At 38.8% G+C, this 24,064-nt stretch overlaps 1 protein-coding gene across 2 annotated transcripts in view; it reads right to left on the bottom strand.

Annotated features, from left to right (window-relative positions):
- Positions 1-23,364, bottom strand: part of PPP1R12B (protein phosphatase 1, regulatory subunit 12B) — a 169,833-nt gene extending 146,469 nt beyond the window's left edge. For both annotated transcript variants that reach the window (XM_012726845.1, XM_012726844.1), the window contains exon 1: positions 22,935-23,364. In XM_012726845.1, the coding sequence (XP_012582299.1) occupies positions 22,935-23,225 (291 nt within the window). In that variant the 5' untranslated portion in view covers positions 23,226-23,364. The remainder of the gene's footprint in view (positions 1-22,934) is intronic.
- Between the last annotated feature and the right edge of the window lie 700 nt (positions 23,365-24,064).

Below are 24,064 nucleotides of genomic sequence, written 5' to 3'. Positions count from 1 at the left end.
AGAAAGCTTCTGTGATTTCCTTGTTAGGAGAAGGCACCCCTAGGCCCAGAAAAGTTCAGGAGTTGGCCAACAGCTAGAAATCTCATGTTCCCAAGATAGAGTAACAGACAAGTAAAAACCTGAAAAAAGATGAAAAATGTACTGTTAAGTCAAAGACTTTCCACACAGACTGACAATACAATGGTGTCCCTTTCTGATAGTGAAAAATGTGCCACGCCTCCTTTGATGGTAAGGGTGTCCTTATTTGCAAGCAAATCCAAGCCTCCTGGAGCACTTTGCTGGCAGTGTACTCAGAAGTAGGTGAACCTTGCCAAGAAGAGAATTTCAGACAGTGTTGCAGAGGTGCTGAAGGTTAAGGGAAGAGTGTGTGTTTCTTTCGGTCTGTTTCAACTATCTCATTTATGGAGTGGCCTTGAGCCCAAGCTCTCAGCAACTGTATATCTAGGACAGAGGTAGAGGGCAAATTTTAGAACAGAATGGAGGACATTACAAGATACTGTACAAGCAGAGAATCTAACTCTAGTGTGACACCCCATCTCGATCTCGCCACAAGTTCCCCAGTGGCAAGGTAGAAAGCACCAAATTTCCTTTTATGTACATGGCTCAACAGTATTGCTATTAACATGGGATCATCTTTGGCTGATTTTACAAAATAAAAGATAAGATAGTCTCGAGCACCGATTTAGAGCACGGGTTGAGAAACTTTCTCTGGAAAGGGTCAAATATAGTATTTTAGGTTCTGCATGTCTCACAAAAAGTCAGCTCTGTCACGTTAGTTGAAAGCAGAGACAATCCAATGAAGTTTCATGGACCCTGAAATTTTTAGTTTCACATTTTTTTTTTTTTTTTTTGTTATTGTTGTTCAGGTAACATTAGTTTACAGTGCTGTAGAGTGTAGAGGTCCCAAGATTACATTTTCTCAACATGCCTGCCTCCAAATGTCCACTTACCATCCAATACCAACCAGTGGGCCCCTTCTGTCCATCCCCTCCTCCCTTGTTTTCCTCTGATAACTACCATTCCGTTGTCAGAGTCTAAAGGCTTTTGTTTTTATATTCCACAAATGAGTGAAGTCATGTTATTGGTCTTTATCCTTCCGATTTATTTCACTTAGCATAATTCCCTCAAGGTTCATCAGGCTGTCACAAATGACAAGATTTGACCTTCTTTCTGGCTGGTAGCATTCCATTATGTATATACATGTATATACCCCACATCTTTATCCACTCGCTCACTGTTGGCCACTAGGACTATTGCTGTATCTTGGCCTTTGGGAAGAGTGCTGCAAAGAGCATATTAGGATCCTTCTCTTATTTTTTTTTTTTTTTTAAGATGTATTTATTTGTGCATACAGAACTGGGGTACAGGTCAGAGGTGCTGGGGCAGTGAGAGGATTCACCAGAGACAGAGTGGGGAGCAGAACAGGGAGACTGACAAAGTACACTGCTGAGGGGAGCAGTGGGCAGGTCAGGAGAGGTCTGCCGCGCCATGTGGGTCACCTCAGGGCTGGGGATCGAACTTGGACTGAAGCAGCTGTGGCTAGCTTGCAGTGCTGTGTCCTTACCCATTGCACTAGCAGGGAGGTCCCTGTTTCTATTTTTTGACTATTGTATATCAGAGGGGCAAAGAATAGACACTGGAGTAGGAGAGCCTCTTCTATAAATGGTGTTGGGAAAACCAGACTGCTCTTAAACTCTTACAGAAATAATGACTGATCATAGGTTTTACTCCGGTCACTGAGAGGTGTGCTAGGATCTTCACTAAGAGAGTTACATGGGCAACCCAAGAACCACCTTGGCCACTCTCAGTCTGCCAGGGGTGCTCTGCCCCTCTGTTTAGACCTCTGCCAGGCAAGCTATGATATCAGGCCCAATTGACGCTGTGCCAGGCACAACATTCCCTCTGACAGAAGGCTCCTTGTGTCCGGTAGTACTGCGCTAACCATTTAGGGCATGGTCTTTTAAAAACAAATCAAGGCTGTTTTGGAAGAACAGGTTAGAGGAAAAGGGGGCTTCAAAGTAACAGGGCAGTGATCACTTCCAGAAAGGCAACTTAATATCATCAAAGTCTGTCAAATGTTATGAAAGCTCTGAGAGAGGCCAGTGAAAATTCAGCTTCATATCACAGTCTGCCAGGTGACACTGACATGGCATGCTGTGAAGTAGGAGCCTTCCATTTTCTATATTAATGCCATGTTTGCAAACCCCAGCGGGTTGCTGTGGAAATGACATCATAATTGTTTTGTCCTTGGGTTGTTTTGTCCCCCTCTTTTTTTTGGTGTGTTTGCTTGAGTGTATGATACACTTACTGAGAATTAGCAGTTTCTCCAGTTAAATTTCCCACATTTAGGCAATGAGCTCATACACTATAAAAATCTGCCAAATTTAAGGAATAGAAAACTAAACAAACAGAACATATTTGTTAGGGCTACTCTATATTCTTGTTATTGTTGTCATTATTTTCTTCAGTGCCTGCAAAGGACTTCATGGGTAGTATTTGAACACTGGAATTTGGACACTTCCATGACGGTTACTTCATAGCAAAGTAATTCTAGACAGATATCAATAATTTTTGTTATCCTAATGATGTAAACTTGGGTTTTTGCTACATTTTACATTAATTTCAATAGAATTGTAAAATATAAATAAATTATGTGTGATACTTTCTCCTAATATATTCAGTCTTTAAATGCATCTCCATGTATCTTCCCAGAAGTCCTCTATTAAGGGTATGTTTGTGAATGATAGTAATGATGACAGCAGTCAATGTTTCAATTTGCATATTGTTGATTAATAGTGAAACTGAGCAGATTCTTGTATATATAATTTTAAATAGCTTTAGTGAGATATAATTCATACACTATTTAAACACCTATTTTAGTATATATAATTCAAAGTTACTCATTTTTCAGTGTTTTTCTGTTTTGTTTTGTTTTTTTCTTTTGCATAATCACAGGTAAGTGAAACTATTACCACAATTTTGGAAGATTTACATCATCTCCAAAAGAAATTACCAGGCTTTTAGCTTTCACCCCTACTCCCAACCCTCCTTCTCCCCAACCCCAAATAACCACTAATCTACTGTCTCCATAGATGTCCCAATTCTAGAATTGGAATTACATACTATGTCATGTTGTGACTGACTTCTTTCACCTCAGATATGTTTTCAAGGCTCGTCCAAGTTGTATCACGTATCATTTTTTAAAATATCAAACAATATCCCAGTCATAAGCTAATAGATATTTGGGTTGTTTCCACCTTTAGGTCATTATAAATAATGCTGTGATAAACATTCATGTTCAAGTTTTAATGTGAACATATATTTCCATTTACACTGGAGTAGTATATGCCCAATATGACACTGGGTTGTGTGGTAATTCTATGCTGGATTATCCCCATAACCTCACCAGTATTTATTAGACCTGACTTTTTTCTTCCAGCCAGCCTACTGCTATAAAGGAACTGACTGACTATTTCCCAACATGGCTGTATCATTTCATATTCCCACCAGCAATTTTTCCATATCCCATCAACCTTTGCTATTGCCCATCATTTTTATTAAAGCCTTCCTAGTAGATGTGAAGTAATATCTCTTTGTGGTTTTGATTTGCATTTCAATGTAGTGTTTAAAAAAAAATCAAAACAAACACAAAGCTGAAAACAACTTATAGTGACCAGCAACAACATACAATTTACAATAAATATATACTGGACTACCATATGACAATATGAATATGAAAAATTAAATTAAATGTATCAATGTGCTATGTACTTCATCACAGATTTTACAAATATAGTATTAAAATTTAAGAAGCAGATAGCAAAAGGTATGTAGAAGATGATGCCATTATTTAAGGATATATTCATATGAAGTAAATTATAGTCATATGAAGTAAATTATAAAGTCATATTTAACTGAATTGCTAAGTGTTTTTAATTGAAGTATAACTGATATGTAAAATTATATTAATTTCAATTATACAAATAATGATTTCACATTTGTATACAAGATCTACTTCCATCCAGTCTTAACAGTTTTTAAAGTTTGTAATACCATATTACTGTGTCTGAACTTTATGATACACATGACATCCCCATGACTAATTATAACTGGAATTCTGGACTTCTTGATCACCTTCATCTATTTCATCTACTTCTCTACACCCCCAAGTCCCACTCTGGTAACGATCAATACGTCCTCTCTATCTATGAGCTTGACTTTGTTTTACTTGCTTATTTAGTTTTTTAGATTCCACCTACCAGTGAAATCATATAGTAGATGTTTTTGTGTGACTGAATAACTGATTTCATTTAGCATAATGCCTTCAAGGTACATTCATGCTGTGACAAATGACAAGATTTCATTCTGTTCCATTTATCTATGTTTTTATTTTTATATCAATATTGTTTTGACTACTATAACTTTGTAGTATAGTATAAAATCATAATTATTTCTTTGGAGAAGAGGTCTTCAAAGTATTCATTTAACTTCAGAGAAATAATCTACTACAACAGACAGAAAAAAACCTTGGAATTAATCAGGGACTAAAGTGTGTGTTGGGAGGAGGCCTCTGCTGACACTTGGAAGAGAAAGGACCAGAAAGGACAGAACTAAAGAATAGCAAGGGTTGAGGGCATAAAGCTTCAACATTCTGCTGTCAGGAGAGAAGGTGGGTATAGAGCTTGAATAGCCAATCACCAGCGTACATAGAAACAAGCATAATAACCCAAAATTCAAATCATGTTCATAGAAATTGTGAAGAACACATTTTCTTCTTTATGTACAAGTTATATCAAGGCCTTTGATAAGTATCTCCACCGGGACAACTGTAAACACTGGGTAAATAATAAATGACTTAATCTCCCAAGTCTTCTACCTGCTCCAGCACGATTTGTTTAAAAAGAATTGAAGCCCTCCCTGGTGGCTCAAGAGGTTAAGTCTCAGCACTATGAAGTTTCAGCAGCCACTGCAGCATGAATTTGATTCCCAGCCAGGGAGCTGACCCACATGGCACAGCAGGCCTCTCCTCTCTTTGCCTACTGCTCCCCTCAGCAGATCCATCTGCTCTGCCCTCTACTCTGTCTTTTGTGAATCCTCTCACACACACACCCTAACCTCCACCCCACACCTCTGGTCTACACCCCAGCTCTTATATGCATAAATAAACAAATCTTATTTAAACATTAAAAGAATTGAAAGCCTGTGATGCTTCAAAGTTCTACAAACCTTGAAAGTTTTGTAAATCTTGAATGTTTTGGCAATAGAACAGATTTAGAATAATTGTGTGCATTTAGAGGCTGCCTTGGAGTCCAGGAATAAATTGTCCCCTCACCCGCCACCCCAGTATTGAAAATGTAACATCTTTTATTTTAGTTACATAATAATTTAGTTACATCTTAATAAATAAGATCCGAGAAAGCCACAATGTAGGGGTTAAATCACTGTTGGCAGGCATGGCCCAAATGGGATCTTTAAAAATTGCCATAAGATGAAACTAAACATTCTGGAGGTAGAACCAGTACAAGCAGACATTGTAGGGCAAACATAGGACTTGCTACCTTTGTCCAACAATGAATCATGAAAATGTAGTAGCCAGTCAACATTTCCAATCACGCTGTAGTCAGAGTTCTCCAAGCATATGACTACTAGGTCTGGGAATGAAGACGATATTTCATCAGGTTATTCTTACGATTTAGGCCCCACAGAGAGGTAATGGCCAGTTCCCGACAATTGCATTCTGAGAATCCAAATGAGATCTTAATCTCAGGCCTGTTTTACTTTTCTTAAATGATTCCCTTGCTTTTCAAATTATTCCATTGGAAAAAAGAAATATGACTTCTCAGATTAAAGGGTCCTGGCAGTTATCCCTCTCACTTCATGTAATCTCTTAACAATTTATCAAATTGCTAATAGATAATGGTTCATTTGTAATCTCAAATAGTTGGAAAGGTCCTATTCCTTGTGTTCTCTTGAGAAATGCACTTTAGAAAACTGAAGTCTAGCTTAATCTAACCTATAGCTAACTGGACTTTACATTCTTAGGAATGATGAAAAACAATAACATTGAGTCTCTATAGTACTCAGATATTCACAGGGTGGTTATCACAAATAAGGCTCATACAATAAGTACAAGATTACTTTAAGAGATGGAGATAAATAACTAGTATAGGGTAGGATAAAACCCACCTAAACCTCATCAGAGATAAAAACAACTTTTTTAAGAGTCTAAGTTTTTCATTGTTCTATTTTAGACACAAACACATTTCCAAGTTCTCTGCAACATGATATTCCTGGTTACCTAAAACAATGCCTGAGACCTAGTAAAAGCTCAGCAAAACATACATTTGTTTAAGTAGATAGACGGACACATGAACAACTAAATAAACTTTCTACTTCCTTAGCTTCCACGATATACTAACTAGTGTTTTTTCAGCTTCCCCCTGTGATAACTCTTCCTAGTCCTACATATGTAAAGTCCCTAAGGGTACAGGCCTTGATCTTCTGCTTTTCCTGACACACACAGAGTTTATCTTCTGTAGACCTTCACCGAATATTGATTCATTCATTCAAGCAGTGTGCTGGACACAAAGAAGAAAAAGAAGGCTGAGACAAGCTCCCTGCCATTAAGGGTCCTTCATGTAGCATGAATAAAGTCAAAGGTAAGTTTGTAGAGACACTACCACATACAGTTGTTAAAACAAGCAACAAGAACAAGATGTGAAAAACAAGAAGGAAGGATGAATGAATTCCGACAGGGCAGACTTCACAGAGGAGGTGACATCTGAACTGAGGTGAAGGACTAGGAGGATTTTTACCAGGTACAGAAGGGCAGAAAGGACAGTCCAGGTGAAGAGCACAGCAAAGGCTCATGAAGAATGCTCAGGAAACACCAGGAATGCAAACGTGGTTGAGGAGTGGGTTGAAAGCATTTTAGATACCATGTAAGGCATTAGCCCTCTCACTTTGTATGTCAAAGGTTCCAAAATGCAAAACTGCATCAGAATAACCCAGGATCATGGTTCAAGCATCTATATTTTAATGAATAGTCTCTAAAGTGTAACAGAACTGGCAGTTTGAAACCACTGATACTTTACTTTTTAAGAAAAATTACATTATCAGATTGGTACATTAAAGATAATTCTGGACCTCCCTGGTGGCATAAGGGGTTCAATCTCAGCGCTATGAAGCTACCTACAGCCACTTCAGCACGAGTTTGATCCCTGCCCCGGAGGTGACCACATGGCATGGCAGACCTCTCCTGACCTGCCCGATGCTCCCCTCAGCAGTGTACTTTGTCAGTCTGCCTGTTCTGCGTCCCATTCTGTCTCTGGTGGATCCTCTCACCGTCCCTGCACTTCTGGCCTGTACCCCGGTTCTGTATGCATAAATAAATAAATCTTTAAAAAAAAGAAGAAAGAAATAACAAAGTACCTGATTGATAAAACAGCCCTGATGTCCTCTGGACTGCTGATGTCCTCTTAACACAGCAAATTACCAAACCCTTGTAAAAACTTTCTATGTTATAAGTATTCACTGCTAACATTTGCACTCCTCACATTAATATACTGCTTGAAAGTTAAGGCTTTAAATTCTACAATATTTTTAGCATCCAAAATCTTGTCTTATGCTCTCCTTGTTCTCTTGGTCGTTAAAGCACATAGAGCATGATGTTAAACACCAATTCCCTGTCACCAACCAAAGTCTGATTAATAGTCATCTAAAATAAGAATGAATTACAAGAAAAAGAAACCCTTTATTTTGAAACAAAGAAATTATTAGGTTTGAAATATGAACTCAAATTACGATTCAATTATTCTCATTAAATTGTTGGCAGGAATAACTCACTGCTACTCCCTTGCCAGCACTGGTACATTCATTGAACCAATATTTATTCCCAGTGTCTAAAATGTAATAGACATTGTGGTGAGTGCAGTTAACATAACGGTGAATAAGTGATGTACCATCCTTATCTTCCCAGAGGTTAAAGCCTAAAGAGAAGAAGGCTTAAATGTTAAGTTTAAGTGAAAACTTAAAGTTACATGAGAAATGACAAGACTAAGTGCCAAGTACAGGTACACTATGGAAGATGGAGAGAAAAACGGGAGAAAGCAACAAGGGAAAAAAGCAGACTGGGAGGTTCCTTACAGGACAAGACTTAGAAGATGAGTAGGCAGAGAAAACGAACAATAAGGGCAGGGATGACAGGAAAAGAAACGGACTAACTTGGAGGCAAGAGAGCATGATATGATTGAAGAAATGCAAGAAAATTAATGAAGTGAAGTAGTCAAAGTTGGGAATGGAAAAACAGGACAACAGGCAAAGGATTTTTGGACAGCTGTAGCTATCAAAGGATTTTTGGAAAGCATAAAATGCCTCTATCTCTTTGTCTGATGTGTAGAAAATGGCTGGAGAAGGCAAGAACAGGCAAGGAAACCACTCAACCGATTACTTCTGCGAAGCAGGTGGATGGTAATGACTGGGACTAACATGGCAGCAAAAAGAACAAAATGAAAGTAGACAGGTCTGAGAGAAACACTGAGGAGGCGGAACACACAGAGCTGGCTATAAGCTCACAGGTGCCGGGAAGCTCACAGAGGACGGCGCTTGCTTTGTGCCCTCAGTGCTAGTAAGTGCTGCGCAAAGGTGGTTTTCAAGAAAAATAAGGAGTCACAGATGTTACCTACATTTCTGGCATAACTAGGTAGAGGGAGGTATCAATAACTGAGATGGGAAACACAGGAAATGAAGCAGTTTGTATGAAATATGTTGAGTTTGAGGTACCTGAGAGTCATCCAGGGGCAGATAAAGAAAATGCAGGTGAATTATCCGTTTTGAAACTCAGGAGAAAAACATTTCTTCCTGGGAATGTGAAATAACAACATTCTCAATAGCTCAGTTAAGACTATAATTTGGGGCCCTCTCCGGTGATGCAACGGGTTAGGACTCAAGCTGGCTGCAGCTGCCTCAGTGCAAGTTCAATCCTGGGCCTTGGGGGTGACCCATATGACACAGCAGACCTCTCCTGTCTCACCTGCTGCTCCCCTCAGTGGTGTACTTCATTGATCTGTCTATTCTCTCTCTGGTGAATCCTCTCACTGCCCCTGCACCTCTGGCCTGTACCCCAGTTCTGTATGCATAAATAAAGAAATCTTAAAAAAAGACTGTAATTTGTTAACTGGCACAATTAAAACATGTTCATGTGTGACATCACTCCAGGGATGCTCCAAACTTCCCAGGTTTATTAACTAGTGTAAAAAAAAAAAGTAAATATCCATTCTGATCTTAAAACTGTAAGCAAATAATTTTTATTTCTTGACCCAGTCTTTGCTTTATTAAAATCCATTAAGTTGTGCATTTATGTTTTCTGCACACTTTTCTCTGTATTTTGCAATATGAAAGATTTGTTATTAAGTTTAGCAAATTAGACAGAAATTCCTTAACTTAATCGAAAGAAGTCTTTGAAAACAATGTAAAAATGAAAAAGGGAAGAAAGTGACTTTGAAATTTTTAGACAGGATGGCCTGGAAGCGCTTCGCTGCATGTTGCCATGTGAGTAAAAACCTGCAGAAAGTAAAAACATGAGCCATGTGGAATCAGCTGGAACAGCACTCCAGACAGAAGGAACACAGGTAAGGCTCTTCAGCAGGAACAACTGGGGGTTTGTCTCCTTTGCTATAGGAATATGCTTGCTTCTATGGCCATTCTGTGGAAAAATGCTGGGAATATGTTAAAATAAAAATCATGGGTTCAGAGTGATATGCCTATTTCAAAATAATCATTACAGAGCTTTGGTCTACTATTACATTTTACAGTACTTTTAGATGTTTATGTCATTTTTTGAAACTAGCATTACATTCTAAAAACACATTCTTCAACTTTTCTTTCTATAAAATCAAGTTAGGAAAAAATCTAAGGATTCTGCTTTCATGACAGGTAGCAAAAAGATCTCTTCCTAACACTACCCTTCTAATTTCTTTCTTGGTCTTCATGAATTTATTTATATATTTTTTTCATTTTCCCCACATTAATAATGTTTTTGTGTCCTTTGGGTCAAAAAAAAGAGAGAGACAAAATTTGCAGGCAAACGATAGATGTGAGGCATACAGCAAGAAAGAAGGAGCAATGTGGATCAAAATAGTGGAGGGAGAGAATCTCATGCCTTTTGTAACAACATGGATGGAGCTGGACGGGATCATGCTTAGTGAAGTGAGCCAGAAAGAAAAAGAATACTGGATGGCTTCACTCATAGCAGGAACATAAAGGAACAGGGGGGAAAATAATAATAATGAACAACTATATACCAGAGACATTTTACGGGGATGGGGTGGGGAATGGGATCAAAAATGGTAGAGGGGAGGACTACGGTGATGGCGCACTGGTGAACTGGTGATGGGAAGCCCATGGGGATTACAACTGAGCTGGGAAAAGGCACAAAATGATGTAAAAATAAACTATTATATTATTTAAAAAAAATAGTGGCGGGAGCTCAAAGGACTATGGTGATGGTGCATAAGTGATGTGGTAGGGAATTGATGGGGGCTATACATGAGCAGAGAAATCAAATATTGTACAAAAATAAACAATGTAAGAAAATAAGTTAAATTAAAAACTAAACTAAAACTAAAAACTAAATTTATATATATATAAAATCCCCTTACCCATTCAAGTTTTATTTAGCTTGATATGGTGTCTTTGGAAAGGAATTTATGTTTTTCCCCAACATCATCCCTTCATTCCCCTGCCCCTTTACCTCAGAGCCTCAAGGTAGTTACTCATGTCCACTAATGAGTATTTTACCTTATAGTACTCTCTACTATGTACATGTGCATTACTTGTTTTTATCACCCTGACTTATTTTACTGGATGTAATTTTCTCCATTTTTGTTGCAAGTTGGCTGCATGTCACCTTAGGGCTGAATATTACTCCATAGTGTAGACACACCACACCTTGATTCACCTGTCTACTGATGGGCATTTAGGCTGCTTCCATGTCCAAGTTACTGTGATAACGCTGCTAACACCATTACCATATTTCTTTATATTGATGTTTCATTTTCTTTGGATAGACACCTAAAAATGGGTTGATGGGTCGTACTGTATTTCCATTTTGAGTTTCTTAGGGTTAATCCAGATGTTCTCCATAGTTAATGGAAGTTTTTGAGAAACAGGGAGGAAGAAAATATGGCTGGAACGCAGAAAGAGACAAAGAAGTCAGAGAGTAACAGGGAATAAGATTACATAGTGATGGGGTCAGATCATAATGCCTGATGAGTCACAAGGCCTCATTAAAGACTGGTCTTCATCTTAGGGCTAACAGAATCACCTAAGTGCCTGCTACGACTCAGGCACTATACGTAGGCAGGTCACACAAATCCTATGTCAGCAACAAAGCTGGTGTAAGAGCCCAGATTGGCCTGATTTCAAAGCTAAAGATCTAGTACATTTTGCTACACTACCTCAATATAACAATAGCCAGTGTTTACTGAGTACTTACCATTAATATATTTGAGCTAAAGAATTTTATGATTTGTCCAATCATAGATAGTGTCACAAATGGGTTACAGGTGACACAAAGATCTCTTGAATGAAATTTTATATTGCTATTAAAATGTTTAACAACCCACCAGAAGTTTAGAACTAGTAAAGTCATGTTTAACTTGTGCAGCTGTGTGCATTAATTTCCTAAATTTAGTATTACAGTTTCGGTACATGAACACCATGCTAGAGAGTATGCCATAGTGCCTCCACAGAACAGCTTTCTTTCACCTTCCTAATGAATCCTTTTAATCTATAAATGCATGTCTGTCTATCCACATTGTTTAACATCAGTTCTGTGTCTTACAAACACATAAGACACACTGGTTTTCCATTCAGTTTGCCCTAATTTTCCCACAATGCTTCTAACTAAAGATCCTCCCTGGCGCAAGCCATTAAAGTGCAGCCCTATGAAGCTATCCACAGCCACTGCGGATGTTCAATCCCCAGCCAGGAATGTGACCTATATGGCATGGCAGACCTCTCCTGTTTCATCTGCTGCTCCCCTCAGCAGTGTATTTCAGTCAGTCCACCTGTTCTGCTCCCTATTCTCGCCCCACACCAACTCCCACACCTCTGGCCTGTACCCCAGTTCTTGTATGCATAAAATAAATAAATCTTTACACAAAATACTTATAACCAGAAGGCATTTATGCTTGGAATCACAGTTAACCTACATCATCATCATTGATACATCTAGCATTATTAGATGTTCCTAAATAAATGCAATTTATTTAGCAAATTTCTTAATTGTTATTTCTTGTCTATTTATTAATAGATTTTAAAAGTAACAATTAGTTAAAACTGATTTTAATAATTTTTTTGGATTATGCTATGTACAAAAGTCTTATGAATTTTTATACCAAACTCCCAAATCTTCAGTTTACCAAGAGTGCTATACAGATATAGGTATGTGTCACCTGACAGAGCTACTTTCTGAGAAATGCATTACTAAGCTGATCCATTGCTGTGCCACACAAACTTAGATAGTATAGCCTACTACACACCTAGGCTGTATGTCACTACACAACCTAGGCTGTATGTCACTGGCCTATGGGGAACACTGTGGACACGTGGTCTACAGTTGATGGAAATGTCACTAAGTGACACATGACTACAATGTCATTTTCTGTATATGCCATGATATGAGAGAGAGGGGGAAACTATGACCTGGGCATTATTTCATGCTGAATAGACACAATATGCTGTTTCACAGTAAATGTAGAGATGAATAAACCAAATATGAAACCAACACCTAAAGGAACTCTTAGACACAAAATTATATAAAAATCAGAGAACTAGTAAGCCTCCCCTGCAAAGCTGTATGTATCTAAAAGGTCTTTTAAAAGTCACCCCCAGGTCTACGTGTAGAGGTAAGCCAAGATTTCAACACAACCTCGGTAGAAAACCAAGGCAGAAAGCTAGAGTCAGACAGATCCTGGTTCAAATACCAGGATGACCTGTGAAATCTAGATTAGGGAAAATTGCCATCTCTACTTCTACTTCCTCGTTAGTAAGTGGAATAATACCACCTACTTGGTGGAGCTGGAGATGTAAAGATAACTTTAAAAAAGCAAAAGGCACAGTGCAATACGTGGTATACAGTAGTACTCAGCAAGCAGTACTAATTATAATTATAGCACATAGTGATTTCTACTAAGCTTTTGAAAATTAACATAAAAAACTGGCATGGCCTAGGGAAGAACAAAGAAAAATAAAAATAGTTGATGGGGCATATTGGGTGATATGTGTAATTGGGTGATATTTGTATTAATGAATTATTTTTCTTTTATATAAATTTGCTTTCATGGCACCATGCTGTCTTGCAGTAAATATGGAAACAAATCAAATATGAAACCAATACTTGGAAGAACTATTACGTTAATTTCATTGGAATGTGAATAATTATCCCATTATGTTTCTATTATATTGAAATTTTTGAAAAAGAAATATGACAACAATTCTTAGTTAAAAATTCTTCAAAACAATTCACAACTATTTTGCTATTATCAACTATTTTTCAAATCATATTTCATAGAAAAGAATACTAATCATAAATTTAACCATTTGTTTTATAAATAAAACATTTCATTTCTGTTTCATGTCTATGGTATTCTTTCAATTTATCTATAGGTCTCAGATTTCTCAATTGCAAAATGAAAGAAGTAGATCAGATGTGGTTGTCTAAGATTCTTTTTGCTATAGTATCCTGGAACTTGCTAATCCTATAACAACTTCAATACATATGACTCGTCTTGCAGCTCTATTTTTAAGCCACCCTATATAGTCTTTTACTGGGGTGGTGATGCCCAGAGCTGAAGACGTACTGACTCTTGTCACTACACCAGCGAGCCCAATGGGAGCTGCAGTGTCCAGAAATCCCCAGGAGAGAAAGCAAAATGATTAATGATTTGGAAATTGATTTTAAATGAAATTAAAGGGGTGGGCATGTTTATTAGATTAAAGGTAGCTGAGGACTGGATTAAGAAGACTAAGGGCAAAGATTTGATTACCTAAAAATATATACAAAGATCAGATTGTAGATAATGATTAATATCCTTCTTCCACTTCTACTATGAATAAAATAATGGGAAATGTATTCAACATTAAATGGAGAAATATTGACCAGATGATATCTTTAAAACTATGAGTTTCCCAATAGCTATTGGGAAAATTCCTAAGGACAGGGACTCCTGATATTAAAAAAAAAAAAAAAAAATGAAGATTCTAAAAAGAAAAAAAAATGGAGTAGCATTCGTAACAACAATTTAGATATACAGATAAAACTCATTTTATTTCACTTATTTCCCTTAAACACCTTTGAGCCTTGCTGATCTGTCGTGGACTAGCTATAGGACACAAAGAGCTGAAGCAAAGCAGCCTCCACTCTCACCTGAAAACTGATACCAATCATGGATATGCTGCCGGTTTTAAATATCCCCCGAAGCACTTAGAGCTCTAGAGGTCAAACTCTCCTCCTTTTAGTATGGCAGTTGCTGAGGCATGAATGGGTAGGTCCTTGGGCTGTGAGAGCTCTCCAACAGGTGAAATGATTCCCAACCGATAAAGTGCAGCTCAGTCATGCTTCAAAATCATTTTCTATTACCCCTAGTGATTTATAATGAGACGAGTCATTCTTTTGACCTCAATTTTCATGCTATTTACTGTCAAAGGGGAACATCTAAACATGGAGAGGAAAATCAATACAAGAGGCAGGATTATAAAGCAGTAAAGCTGCAGCTGATGAACCCAAACAGAATCAGCCTGGGCACTTTAAAGTCAACCTCATAGTTAAGCCAACTGACTTTGAATGAATGAATGAATGAATGAATGAATGAATGAATGAATGAATGAATGAAAGAAAAGAAGCCTGGCAAAATTTTTGCTGAGAAGCAGGAAAAGAGTAAACTTGCTTCCTGATATGTGTTCCATGTAAATAAAACACAGTTCATAAAACCATACTTCCTACTGTGAAATTCATATTCAAAGAGTAGATCTCTCTTCAAAGAGTGCAACACAAAGCCGGTCAATCCAATTTCCATAAGAATGTCCCAAATATCATTTCCATTTTCTAAGATAAGCACATCATTTGCCCACTGTTCACAGACCAAAACTGACACACTTAGAATGGACAATCATCTCTTCCTATCTTCTCCCTCATAAGACAAGAAGCTATAAAGAAAAGTCTCTTCTCCTTGTACAGCCAATTTGCTCTGACTTGCTTTCTTTTGGGTTTGACTCTTTGTTGTTGTTTAAGGCATTAAAGTTTTCTTTTATAATGAAGCCCAAAGGCCAGCAGTGGTCTTGAGGAGGGGTTGGACTCATATTACGAACTTGAACTTTGAATAATATTTCACAAAGGGAACTTCAGTTAAGTGCTTCATTTAATGAGGAAGCTATGAAAAGGTTATGGAGGAAGTTGATTCCATTGTCATCAATCATCACTGACAAATACCTAACACATTCAGGTTCAAATCTAAATGTGCTAGGCACCAAGCCCTATCGCAGCCAATATACTACACCTTTATTTACACCATTTTATTCATAACACTCACAATTCACATTTTAGAACTGATCACTGGTATCCCAATCAGAAGAGTTAACTTACTAATAGAATAAATTAGTCTAGGCAAGAATAGCTTGAAACTTCAAAACTCTAATAGGCCATCATCAATGGCCACTAAACCCCCAAGAGAGAGATAACTAGACATTATGAGCCTCCTGATGGAAATGTACCTAACAATGGATGATATATGCTTGCTAAAAAATTCAAATCTGAATCAGATCAAAAATCTAGATCTGATTTCTAGTTTATAAAAAATACAGGAGGCAAAGAAACATGTTAACACTATAAGCATGCAGTTGGCAAATTTCTGATTGTGGAAAACTCTATAGTATAAAAATTTCAATTTTTCAATGAGATACAGAAAAAATGAAGGGCAAACTACATGCCAGTAGGATCTTAAATATATATGAACCAGGCCCTCCCTGGTGGCACAGAGGGTTAAAGCACAGCACTGAGAAGCTAAAGCCACTTCCTCATGAGTTCGATTCCTGCCTTCCCCAGAGATGACCACATGGTGCAGCAGACCTCTCCTGACCCCGCCCGCTGCTCCTCTCAGCAGTGTACTTCATCCATCTGCCTGTTCTGTCTCTGGTGAAGCCTCTCGCCGTCCCTGAGCCTCTGGCCTGTACCCCAGTTCTGTATGCACAAATAAATAAATCTTAAAAAAAAATATATGTATGAACCAATGTATACCTTACTTGAACCATAATTTTTAAAAAAGTGTAAAAAAAAGCCCATGAACTATCAGGAAAATTTAAACACTGTTGAATATTTTATGAGTGAACAGTTGAGTTTCAGATGTGATTTTAAACACTGTGATTATTTTTAAGTCCCTATCTTTTAGAAATGCATGTTAAAATGTTTGTAAACAAATGTTTGATATCTAAGATCAGCTATAAAATAATCTATAATAGTTGGGGGTGAGGGAGCAGGGTCTATAAATGAAACAAGATTAGTCACAAATTGATAAATTTTGAGAATACATATTATTCCCTCTGCTTTTAAATTTTGAAGTAATCCATAATAAAAAGTCATTTTGTTTTGTTTTTTAAAAGACATAGAGGATATAATGATGGATCCTGGTGATAGGAAATTAGAGGGACTGTATCAGAGGAGAGAAGTAAAACACTATCCCCAAATTAACAAAGATGTGAGAAAATAAATAAATAAATCTAAAAACTAGAGAGTAGGTCACAAGATCAAAAATGTATGTGCAAAAGCCAGGTTTTACGATAAATGTGTGAAGGGAATGCAGGGAATGGAAGTGTAAAATATTTGCCAAAAATTGTATGTGACTATGATTACAACAGGTTGTCACAATATTGAAAATGGCTAAGTTACTTAAGTATGGAATCATTTCAAAATTCTTACATAAATCCATTCCATAACTACAATGTAGTTAATTCATTAGAAGCAACAGATCAACTTTTAATAGTGAGAACGAATACTTCTGTTTTCCAATGAAATTGCCTCATGAGCCAAATATAAACTCTATATCCCTGCAAAACTTCCAGTCTCCTAAATTTGCTCAAGTTTCTTACTAAACTTTAAGATTTAAGGAGCGTTTTAAAAAACAAACAAACAACAACCCAAAAAACCTTCAAACATTCAAAGCCAAATAAAGAGGAGAAAGTTCCTACAACTGAACAAGTTTCAATTAGCAATCCAAATGAGCTTTCAATTCCTTGCTCTACATAAAATTCACAATCAAGATCTTGACACTGGGCTTGTCATTGCTATGATTTATTAAAGGCTCCAAACTTCCGTAAGTAGAAAGGTATAAATATGATCATGTCCCTCTATAAACACAGGTGAAAGTCACAAATACTGATAGACATTAATATAATACTCCCTCCCTCCACCCTAGCTACCTCCAAGATCCTGAAGCTAGAACAGAAAATCGCTATGTAGCCAGTTTCCTATTATAAATGGTAACAGGGGCCCTCCCTGGTGGCGCAGCGGGTTAAAGCACAGCACTAAGAAGCTAAAGCCACTTCCGCATGAGTTCGATCCCCGCCTGCCCCGGAGGTGACCACATGGCGTGGCAGACCTCTCCTGACCCGCCCGCTGCTCCCCTCAGCAGTGTACTTCGTCTATTTGCCTGTTCTGCTCCCCGCTCTGTCTCTGGTGAAGCCTCCCACCCTCCACATCTCTGGCCTGTACCCCAGTTCTGTATGAATAAATAAAAATTTAAAAAAATAAATAAATAAATAAATAAATGGTAACAGGAACCAGCTATTCTAGAGCATTCCAAAGTTCTACTTGGTTTATAAAATGTATCCATTGCTAAACAACAAGTAACAAACAGCACAAAGTCAATAAATGAATGTGAAAGAGTGAATGGCAGAGGAAAAAGTAGGAACCACCCTCAGCATTGACCTTTCTGCCAGGGCTCTCTCCAAGTCATCACCAGCGAAAGTGCTAAGCGTGGGAAGGGCCAAACCTGACTGAGAAATAAAATCATCTAAAGTAATTCATCAGCCTTTCAATAATAAAGTTAAAATATTCATTCTGTCCTTAGTGTCAGGATTTTAATAACTCATAAATAATGAAACTACTTGAGCTCACCAGAAACTATTATTTTAGGGGTCTTCTCATATATTTGGGGCCTTCATTTATAGTTAGAATCATATTGATATAGATCTATTTTCCCCCAAAAGTTCACATAAAGACTAACTTGTTCTCCTGAATGGCAAAAAATGTAGTTTCCACAAAAATCCTCAAAAACAACTCTCTGAAATTTCTCTTTTCAATGTTATAAATTACCAAATCCAAGTTATTTTAAAGCCTTCTCCTCAATTTCATGTTACACTATTCACCAAATTCCTTGAAACACACTAAGTTGTGTTTCTTGGCTCTCCTCGATACTTAGTTCCTTATTGCTGCTATAATAAATGACCACAAACTCAGTGAACAACACCTTTATTGTCACCTCGATCTGGAGGTCAGAAGTATGAAACTGAGTAAGATCAGCTGTCAGCAGGGCTCGTCCATTTGAAGGCTCAGAGAGGAGAACCCACTTTCTTTGCCTTTTCCAGCTTCTGGGGTTGCTGCCATTCCTTGGGTCTGGCCCCTTCCTAGAGACACCCAAATCTCTTGCTTCTGTTATCACATCTACTGCCTCCTTCATACAATGTGGGATCGCTTTTTCCACCTCAAAATCCTTTTACCAGTAAGGTAACAAACACATTTGCAGGTTCTAGGAATTATTGTAAGAGGTGACATATTTCTGGGAGGGGGGATTACCAGGCTATCACATGCGCTATGGTTCTAACTTAAATGTCTGCATTCTCTGCCTACCACCTAATTGTGTTTTTTCCTCTTCTCTCTCATACTTTCTCCCCTCCTCTTCCACACACATTGCTTCCACTCTCACCTTTATGCTAGTGTTGTAGTCTCTCATTTTAAATGAGAAAATTGGATCCTAGAAAGGGAGATGACTACCCTTAAATCACAGAGAATAGGATACTGCTATTGGGACAGCTTCAGAGCATCTGGTCTAGTATTGGACTGGATCCTTCTTCTATCTGACTGCACAAATCTTTCTGACTTGTGTATGAGCCATAGCCTCCTTTCCCCTCCCCTGACTTCCATTCTTTCTTCTCTGTCCTTTCATTCATTCTGAAATCCAAACAAACTCATATTCCTAAAATGCTGCTTTGGTTGGGTTAACTCCCCTGCTCAAACCCACAAAGGTCCTAAGGACACAAGTCTTCTTGGTCTGATGTTTGATATTCAAAGCCCTCTAGGGTGTCACACCCATTCCCATTCTTGACCCTCCAAACATATCTGCTAGGACTCCCCAATGCCTCTCCCTACACAGCACGCTCATTCCAATTCCTCTGCTCACAATGCTGTCACCCTGGATGCCTGATCTTAACCCTGCACTTAGAAGGGCTTCTCAGTACATCTTTGAGTTGAACATATTATTGTTTTAGTCTTCTTCTGCCCACCCCTGCATAAATTGCTCTGCCTTTCCACGTCCCCTCAAGATTTCCCATTTCTACCTTTCTTCCAGAGAAATAGTTTTAATCTCCCTGAGGCTATAGATGGAAGCATCTCTAGAATGACAGAGGATACTGAGGAATTCCAGTCTGGAGATAACTTTGTGAAAGTCAGAACTTGAACACTGAGACTATTACAAAACTGATGTGGGTTTCAGTCAAGTATAGAATGACTCTAGGCTCCCATGCATTCTCCAGATGAAGAGTTATTAGACTGTGTGAGAGACAAGGTCTAGGTAGACCGATACAGTCCTCCACCACACCCAGCACAGATACAATATGTTCTGAAGGAATACACATACAGTCACTGAATCCCAGAAAATTTCCTTCCCCAAAGCAACCTCTTGCCTCTGAGAAAAGTTCAGTTTTAAGAGCCAACATCTAGACTTAAAGCAGTCATGATCAAAAGGCAAGAAACCTGCAAAATAAGTAAATAAAGAAATTTAAAGTACCTGGCCATACAGAATTTTTAACCTACGCAGCCTGCCATACAGTGTGTACATAAATGAAATGGAAGTTCCTCTGTGAGCAAACAAGTGAGTTCAGAGGTTACATAATCAGATTAACATCTTTGTCACTGAAGATTCTAGAATATTAAGGGCATACACAACAAATCTTATTCATTCAAATTTAGTCCGCAGCAGTCTCCAAGTCTTTTATCAGAGTGGGTCTAACCTTTGAGATCTTTCTTATCCCAGTCTATTTCAAGAATTATTAATAGGCCCCCTGAGTTTGTTATCTTTGACTCAAGCACCTCGTGGTCTAAGCAAAGGCTGCCAAGAAAGAAAGGTCTCTAAGTCAAAAGTAGCATCAAGGCACCACAACCTGAAGTGTAAATCATCTACTATGACCTTGTGAGAAGAGGAGGTAAACTGCCCCCCCATATCATCTGGGGGTTTTTTCCAACAGGCAGAAACGGTATCTTTAGCTGGTCAAGAGGCGATGGCCAAAATAAAAGGACAAGATCCTGACAATTCATAAGATGCTTGTTTAACAGATGGATAGTTGAATTAAATAACATGGATATTTCTATCAGTCTCCATCTCACAAAAAAAGAATCAGCCACAAAGTAGACTGGCTACTCCAGTTTCACATTTCAAAAATAATCTTTTATGTACCTCGAGAGTTGTTCAGACCCTGGAGAAACATGTTAACTCTGCAGCAGTTAGTTGAATTATAAAAGAGTTCCTGAGCCAATAAAGGTCTCTTGTCTTGATTCAAACAAAGAGATAGTTTCTCAGCAGAAACCATCTTCATACCTTTAAGCTGCTTAATCTTTTGCTGAATTTGTCCAGGATTGAGCATACCTGGACAATTCAACTCATTGTTGTCAGCCCTGTAAATAGGGATGAATGCCTACATTGCATTTGCAGTGTTTACTCACATACACACACACACACACATATCCACAGTTGTCATCTCCTTCCTCTCCTATGTCAAGAAATTACTGAGCATTTTAACTGAGGGAAGCTGTATTTCATAATTTTGGGCGGTGGTAAAGAGAGATGAAAAAGCACCAGCAGGGTCAATCTTAGGGGAAGAGATCTGAAAAGTGGTGATTAGCAGGTATAGAAAGGAGATCTTCCATGAGTAACGTCAAAGGAAGAGTTTTTCTCAAGGTATTATTAAAATATGTATGGTAAAGACCACCCTCAGCTAGCAGAGTCACTTTAAAAGAAACAGGGCTATTGAGTTACACAGTAAAGAAAACTGTGGCTCAATACAATAATGATTCAATAAAGAACACATGGCCAAGAAAGCTGGATTCTATTTCTCTAGCCTCTATGAAACCATGAATGGTTTCTTAAATAATGTATATCTCAACCTCCTTCCCATCCCAAATATATTCATTAAAAATAAGAACTCATCATCTGAAAGATTCCGAAATTGAAAATAATGAAGTAATAAAATGAATGAATGAATGACCCTCTTAGTTTCTATCTTGTTTTTATATTTAATGCCTTGTTAGGTTTCAGATGAAATCTGCAAATTCCAGGCCTAAGAAAACTTCTCTCCTTTTTAATATTGAACAAGTAATAATTTTCTGACCTTCAGATTCCTCATCTGTAAAATGGAAACAATATACTACCACAACTACTTCAGAAGATCATTGCTGAGATTCACATGTGGTAAAACATGTAAGGAAAAACATAAATTTTAAACAGAAAAACACTTTTAAAATGTTGACTGCTACCTTATGAGGGACAGTGTTATAAACAGGAAAAAAAATGGATACAAACAAAATGAAATGGAGAAATTTCTTCCATCTGAAAGAGAAGGATAGCAATATCTGGTAAGGATTCATGTTAAGCTTCTGGCTAACACATTCAGGAAAGTGGTTTGACATAAAATTCAATTATTATTTAGAAATGGATTCTCATGCCAACACACTCACTTTGCACAGACGGCAGAAGAAAAATCAGAAAAATTAAGAGTGGGTGTCCAGCTCTTGGCTTACCAAAATAACTGATGAAGTTCCATGTGGGGAGGGAGGGTGGAGATAGCTATGACAGTCGGTACATTCAGAGTATGGTTGCATAAGGTGAAAGAAGTAAAAGCGTTATTACAGAGCATAGAACTGCAGGTTATTCACAATTCACGTAATAGACTATATATAGGGCATGCGGTTTCTATAAAGGACTTTAGGAAACAGTGGGGAGGGGGGAAGCTATTCCATAAGTATCGAACAAACATAAGTGATTCAGTAGATTGGTTCTCCATAGGGAAGCACTTAAGGAGGTAAAACTGCTAAGAAGTAAATGAGACACCCATATCACTGAGGTCAGAGATGTTCTAGGATCTAGTGTTGGGGACACAAACTGTTTTGGAACCATTACAAATCAGCAAAACAAGAGGTGTATTTCAGAAGATCTGCTTGACCTAACCCAACATGGGATGCAGTCTTTCAGAGATCTAAGACATTCTCTAACAGGGCCACACAAATAGAAAACTGAATTTTCTGAAAGGGATCAGACAAATGACACTGACTTATGAGTGACACGGGGTACAGGCACACCAACCCGACAGAAGTGAAGATGACTAATCTATAGGAATAACATCAGGGACCAAATCATGGTAACCATGACAACCCAAGTAGGTGGAGGGAAATACAAACACTGACCAGGCAGCGGGGTGACACTACTGCTTCAGGTAGAGACCCTGAGATTGGAAAAGAACTTGATTAGCGGAGGAACTAGCGAGACTAGCCCCAAGGAGCCGGGTCCTTGCAGGAGGCTTGGCACTGACACGAATTTTCTCCCTGGGGCGGTTCGCGGGGGTCACAGGCTGATCTGTAGTAACCCGACGCCTAAAGCGGAGGAGGGAGTTACCTGGTGCAGGGCTGTCAATCCGTCCACGTTGACCGTGTTGATGTCGGCACCTCTTGTCAGAAGCTTTTTCACCTCGTCAGTGTCCCCGCTAGAGCAAGCGGCCAAGAAGACAGCCCCGTCTTCAAAGCGGACCCTGGGGCTCCCACGACGCGTCTGCGATTGCCGCCCCGCGCCTCGTCGCTCCGCGGGCTCCTGTTCTGTCAGCGAGCCCCGCCAGCGCCGAAGCTGCTCAGCCCGCCGCATTCGCGCCGACTCTGCGCGCTTCCCGCCTAAGTGCTCCAGTTCCGCCATTGCTTGGGCCTCAGCAATCGCCGCTGAAACTACCACCACTAGATCGCCGTTGCTGCTCGGGTTGCCACTGCCGCCTCCCTCAGAGCGGTTCAGCCGGGAGCAGAAGGCGGAGACCCCCGCACCGCCATCTTTATTCCTCCCGCCACGAGCACCGCCCGCACGCTCACCGGGCTTCAACACGCAGGCGCTGCCCGCGCCTATGGTCATCACGGGACTTGTAGTAGCTAGCCTACCCTCAGGGCGAGCCCTGGCTTTGAGGGAACTACAAATCCCTGGATGCATCGGAAACGAGGTGTGGACCGGCTGCTCCCTACTTCGCCGTGGGACTTGGCGGGGTCACCTTTGCCCTAAAGCTGGAACTGTTTCCCGGGCTGGGGTCAGTTTCTTTGGGTATGTTGGGAGTCGTAGTTTATTCTTGTTACGATTACCAACTAGTCAGGGCTGCCTAATTACCATATCAGTCCTTTGAAGTGGAAAGGAGTAGTAATTAGCCCTTCTATTATGTCTAATCAAGTACCCAAAAGACTCAAGTACAGGTGCTGGCTCTACGTCTAAAGTTTGTTAATATTGTAACATATTAACGTGTATTAATCACGTCAACTAAATGTCTGAAGGAATGCGGAGCTTGCACACACATGTTACATGTTACACACAAATGCTTTTTCTTTCAACATGACTTTTATGCTATGCCCTGAAATATCTTGGAAAGGATGTATCCAACTATAGTGAAAAAAACCTAAGTTCCAAATTCACTTCAAATTATTTGACCTCACAGAGCCTGTATCCCTAAGTGTATAATGGGATAATACCTCAAAGGGTAGTGATGTGGATTAAATAAG

Source organism: Condylura cristata, unplaced genomic scaffold, assembly GCF_000260355.1.
Source record: "Condylura cristata isolate star-nosed mole 26May11 unplaced genomic scaffold, ConCri1.0 scaffold00018, whole genome shotgun sequence".
In the NCBI taxonomy this organism is placed as follows: domain Eukaryota; kingdom Metazoa; phylum Chordata; class Mammalia; order Eulipotyphla; family Talpidae; genus Condylura; species Condylura cristata.
This window is presented reverse-complemented; position numbering and strand designations above follow the sequence as displayed.